Raw genomic sequence first — 4,723 nt, forward strand, 5'->3', positions numbered from 1 at the left:
TAAGAGGTGGTTACACCCTCACAAATCAACCTAATAAAAGGGAGGAATGTAGGCTAAATGTATGCAGAACTGTCATTTTTAACATTTCTTTTTAAATGCATATGATTAGCCTATCATGCTCACAGCCTGTGTTTGCTGCAGTGACTGGCCTTCAGATGACTGGATGAGTTATGCTGTCATGCTGGACGCAGGGTGTGATTTTTATGAATTATGTAAGAGAGAAATTGGAACAATAATTTCCCACCTCAAACTAAACACCCTCAGMCCGCAACAGTCCCCCCTCTTCCCTCCCCCGCCGCCTCTCCTCTCATGAAACTGTGCTGCTCCGCCATTGGCCTCCACGAAGTCGAGGGGGCGGTCGAAGAAACAAGCGCTGTGATTGGTCGACCACCACGCCGCTCATGCTGTTGCCTGGTGACGCGCCTGCAGCTTGTCTACAGCACGATCCAGTTACTGGAGCTTCTCGTYGCTGCTGCTGCAATGAAAACATCGTCGTTGGTGGGTGGATATTTATGGGCCCGCGTCCATCATTTTTTACCCCCAAAACACTGACTGAGTAAGTAGTTTATTTTACCCTTACTTACACTGGACTTGTGGGCTCTTTGTAGTGTKTAAATATGTCAAATGTTAGCACAAAACAGTCGAGCTTTGGGTTTGTTTTTGGGCAAATTTTGCGGATTATTATTATTATTTTTAATTTAGTGAGTCAAACAGAAGTGGGTTAGTGATAACYAGCTGAAGAGACTGAGCTGGTGATGCTGATAATGTTTGTAATAAGTTGAGCTTGTGGTCACACTGAATGTTTGACTTGTTGGATTTATTGCTCTGCATTGAAAAGAATGAGGGGGCAACATTCATCTGTGGGCAGACACACACACACACACACACACACACACACACACACACACACACACACACACACACACACACACACACACACACACACACACACACACACACACACACACACACACACATTTTGTTTATATAGCTGTTTATATTTGAGGATGTGAAAGATTTGCAATAACAAAAAAAAACCTTCATCACTTTACCTTCATCACAATGAAACATTTAATATTAATAATATTTTTTATTATTTATGTTTTATGTATAAATGTGTTATAAATTCCTGTGACATTTCTTTTTATCTTGCAAGAGCTTCGTCTGATTTTATTGGTTTTAAAATAGTGCAGTGATCACATGAAGCGCGTTTCTTGTGGATTCCTTGCATCCAGTTTATCACCACGCATGACTCATTCTGTTTATACACTCAAAATATATAGATTCCTGGTTATGCCCACTGCATTCCTGATCACATGAGCCTTAAATCTGCCATAAAAACAAAACACTGCCAACCCCATGGATGGGATAACACATGTGATTAAAAAAATACAGAAGTGTGTCAGAGTTAGTGTGCTCCTCTTAAAGTTTAGGCAACAGTTTACCTTCATCATTGCCTTACTGCTGAGACACATGGCACTATTAGGTAATCTGGGAAGCTGTAGTTTATTCCTGGTGTTTGTAGTAATGAGCAGCTCCTGAGCCCACAGCCTAGGAGACTGGCAGTGTGAGTAGGCTACACAAAAGTCCTCGAGTTTCCCTGCAGATGGGGAAGATGAAATTGAGAAAGCGGTATCTGGAGTCGTATCTGATTCAATAAAGAGCGCGTGGATCCTGGAGGAGGTGCTTTGATCACATTAGGAATGTGTGTGGACTCTTTCATTCTCCTCAAAAGGTGGGAATAACGGAGGACACCTRGGCTCAGATCACTGATGTTTTGTTTTTCCTCTTTCCTTTTTCTTAAAAATCTTTATATGTTTATGGCATGGGTCGTTAGAATTTAATGGGACCTTGCCTTAACATTAGGATCTGTTAGAATAYGTGGCGTGCTTCACAGGCTGGTTTTATTATGTTGCACAATGTTTCTGGAAGAGTTTTGAAAAGAAAATGACCCTGATAATAAGATTGAAGATATCATAAAAAGTACAATTATATGGTAAAAATGCTTGATACAGAGAAATCAAGGCATATTACATGGATTATAGATCTAAAACATTATTTCAAATTGTTTTCTGAGATATGTAGGGTTCTACCTCACATTTTATACAGATTTTGTTCATTTTAAGATGGACTTTTGTAAATATAAATTCCTATGTTCAGAACGGTACAGTTTTTGCCGCTGCTTTTTCTGGTCAAACAGAAAGTAAGGTACTGTAAAATCCTAACAGCTAACTTGAGGGAAAATGTTACTGTATTAATTTCATTCGGCCTAATGTTTCCATGCAGGTAAGGACGAGCCCCGACAAGGGCATGTGGTGGATATTATGTCCTGCAGCAGATGCACGCACCCTGGGAGCCGCCGGCTGGCCACCTCATGACGTCCTGTAGCCAGAGCCTCCATGCCTGAGCTCCATGCACCTCACACATCATACCTTTGACTTCATGAAGATCCCTGATATTGGTGATGTAATGAATAAATTTGAAGTCCTTGGGATTGTGGGTGAAGGTAAGACTGCTTATTCATTGACAATACACTTTCAGGCTGCTCAAAATCCAGTGTAGCAAATGCCTTTAGAGCCTGATGTGTGCAGAGCTAAAGCCATGTTTACAGAATGTTGCTTTTTAGGTACAACTGTAACATTCCTGTTGTGTTTGTGTACACAACAACAGAGTTGGTTTTCTCTAACACTGACAGTTCTTGAATCCAGGTTTCAGATTGGAAGTTAAATAGACCTGTAAATGTTTTCATAAATCCAGGCGCCAGCTTGTGACCTGGCATTGAAACTTCAGCAAATTCAAATATTTTTTGTGGCCCCGTCTAAACAGTGATTTTAGTCACAGCGTTGTCTTGTGCAATTTAACATTTTCACAGTCAACAACTGAAAATCTATAACATAGCGCTGGGCAATAAAACCATATATCTCATAATAGACACACGATCGATATCAATAGAAAATATGTTCGATAGAACGTCGATAATTCAACTTACAAAGTTTACAAAATTTGTGTAGAGAAAAAAGTTACGGACAGACCGGGACCAGAGATTGTGACAAAAACACACAATAACAGCTACTACAGCCTCCTCTACCCAAGTCGGTTAATTTTATTCTTTATTTGTCTTCCCCTTGCTTCGTAAAATAATTGCGGTCACCAACTTGCTGCGCAAGTTTACAAAATTTATGGAGGAGGAAAACCAAAAAACAAACATCAACAGTTTCTGAAGCTAACCAGCKGCTAAAGGCTAAAGCCCAGCTAAACAAGGTTGTTGGCATCAAACTCACTCACTCTTTGGTAAGCTAGCAACAACCTGGTGAGTAACATGCAGCATCAGTTTCATGTTTTGCTGCTGTGCCTCATAACTGATAAAAATTTWAAAAAAAACGTGGAGTAAAAGAAGAAAATGAGTAAAACAACTCAAAGAGGAAGTTGTGGATACAGGAGAATCAGCCTTTTTTCTCCTGGTCTTTATTTCAAATAGGTCAAAAGCTAACTAATAATTATCAATATCAACCGATATGAAACGCTTCTCATGATGCATTTTTCAGCCATATCGCCCAGCCCTAGTTTCCAGGATTGTTCACATGTAAATGGGGACTAAATATGTACTCATTGTGAAGGAATGGATGGTTTGTAGAAAAGTAAATTTATTTTGCATCATTTTTTCCAAAGATATGGAATTCATTTTACCTTCCATTAGAAATGGTACAAAGAAAACATATCAAACGTTAAAAGCAGGCTTTTAGGCAGGATTTCAGAAGAACCACTAAAAAAATCTAAACGTTTGCATTGGATTTACTTAAATAAATGATGTCAACAGGGACTACTCAACTGAACTGAGTAAATTTAACACAATTACTTCACATTCACTTATAAAGTAAATGAAAAAATGCTTTAGATTTACTCAGTTCAGTTGAGTAGAACCTGTTGACATAATTTATTTAAGTAAATCCAACGCAAACGTTTAGACTTCTTTGGAACACTCCTCTGTCTGGTTAAAAGTGAAGAACGTTCTTTGGTTGGGCAAAACTAAAGATATTTTTTGGCTACAGAAAAAATATTTTGTCTTGGTGAAAACAAACACTTCTATGAGAAAGACCTTGGGCTTCATGCAAGAACATGTTCGAATTCTTATCCTAAATTTCTCTTCCTTTTGTTCGTACAAAGGGTTCGTACGAACATGTCACGTCAGATTCAACAAACTCTTCTATCTTCAGGAAAAGTGCGTAAATGAGCTGCGTAAACATGATGAATTCCACCTGTTCGTATCCAGCTGCTCGTGCACGAGGCGAGGAGATTAGCATAATTACCACCCCAAAAGCACCATATAACGCTGTGTTTCCTGCCTCAGATACCAGGAAGTGTCCATTCATGAAAATGACAGCGAAAAGTAAAAAGAAGAACTTTACGAGTTCGGAGATTGAAGTCCTGCTCTCCGAGATCGAGAAAAGAAAATCTGTACCTTTTAGCAGCGTCAGTCGTGGAATTAAAGGACCAGCTAAAGCCAAAGAATGGAATGACATAACCACTGCTGTTAATGCTGTGTCTCGTATACAGTCACAGAAATAAAAATCTAAATCATATTCGTCTCTCTAATCCTGCTCTGGTTTTTCTTTGGTCAAATATTTTTCATTTTTCTAAAACCTATATTTCGTGTTCAGAATTAGTGATGCCTTCACCGATTCTTGAGTTATTCATTCACCTATTACACAAGCATTACAGACGC

The 4,723-nt window shown here is 39.1% G+C and overlaps 1 protein-coding gene across 1 annotated transcript in view; it reads left to right on the top strand.

The window, feature by feature from the left end:
- Positions 1–443: 443 nt before the first annotated feature.
- The window catches only part of LOC106512354 (cyclin-dependent kinase-like 5), a gene marked incomplete at its 3' end in the record, with an annotated part of 95,854 nt that continues 91,574 nt past the window's right edge, over positions 444–4,723 (top strand). Inside the window, 2 exon segments of the mRNA XM_014000993.1 lie at positions 444–556; positions 2,287–2,506. Coding sequence (XP_013856447.1) covers positions 2,413–2,506 — 94 coding nt within the window.

The sequence above is a fragment of the Austrofundulus limnaeus genome, unplaced genomic scaffold (genome assembly GCF_001266775.1).
Source record: "Austrofundulus limnaeus strain Quisiro unplaced genomic scaffold, Austrofundulus_limnaeus-1.0 Scaffold8, whole genome shotgun sequence".
NCBI lineage: Eukaryota > Metazoa > Chordata > Actinopteri > Cyprinodontiformes > Rivulidae > Austrofundulus > Austrofundulus limnaeus.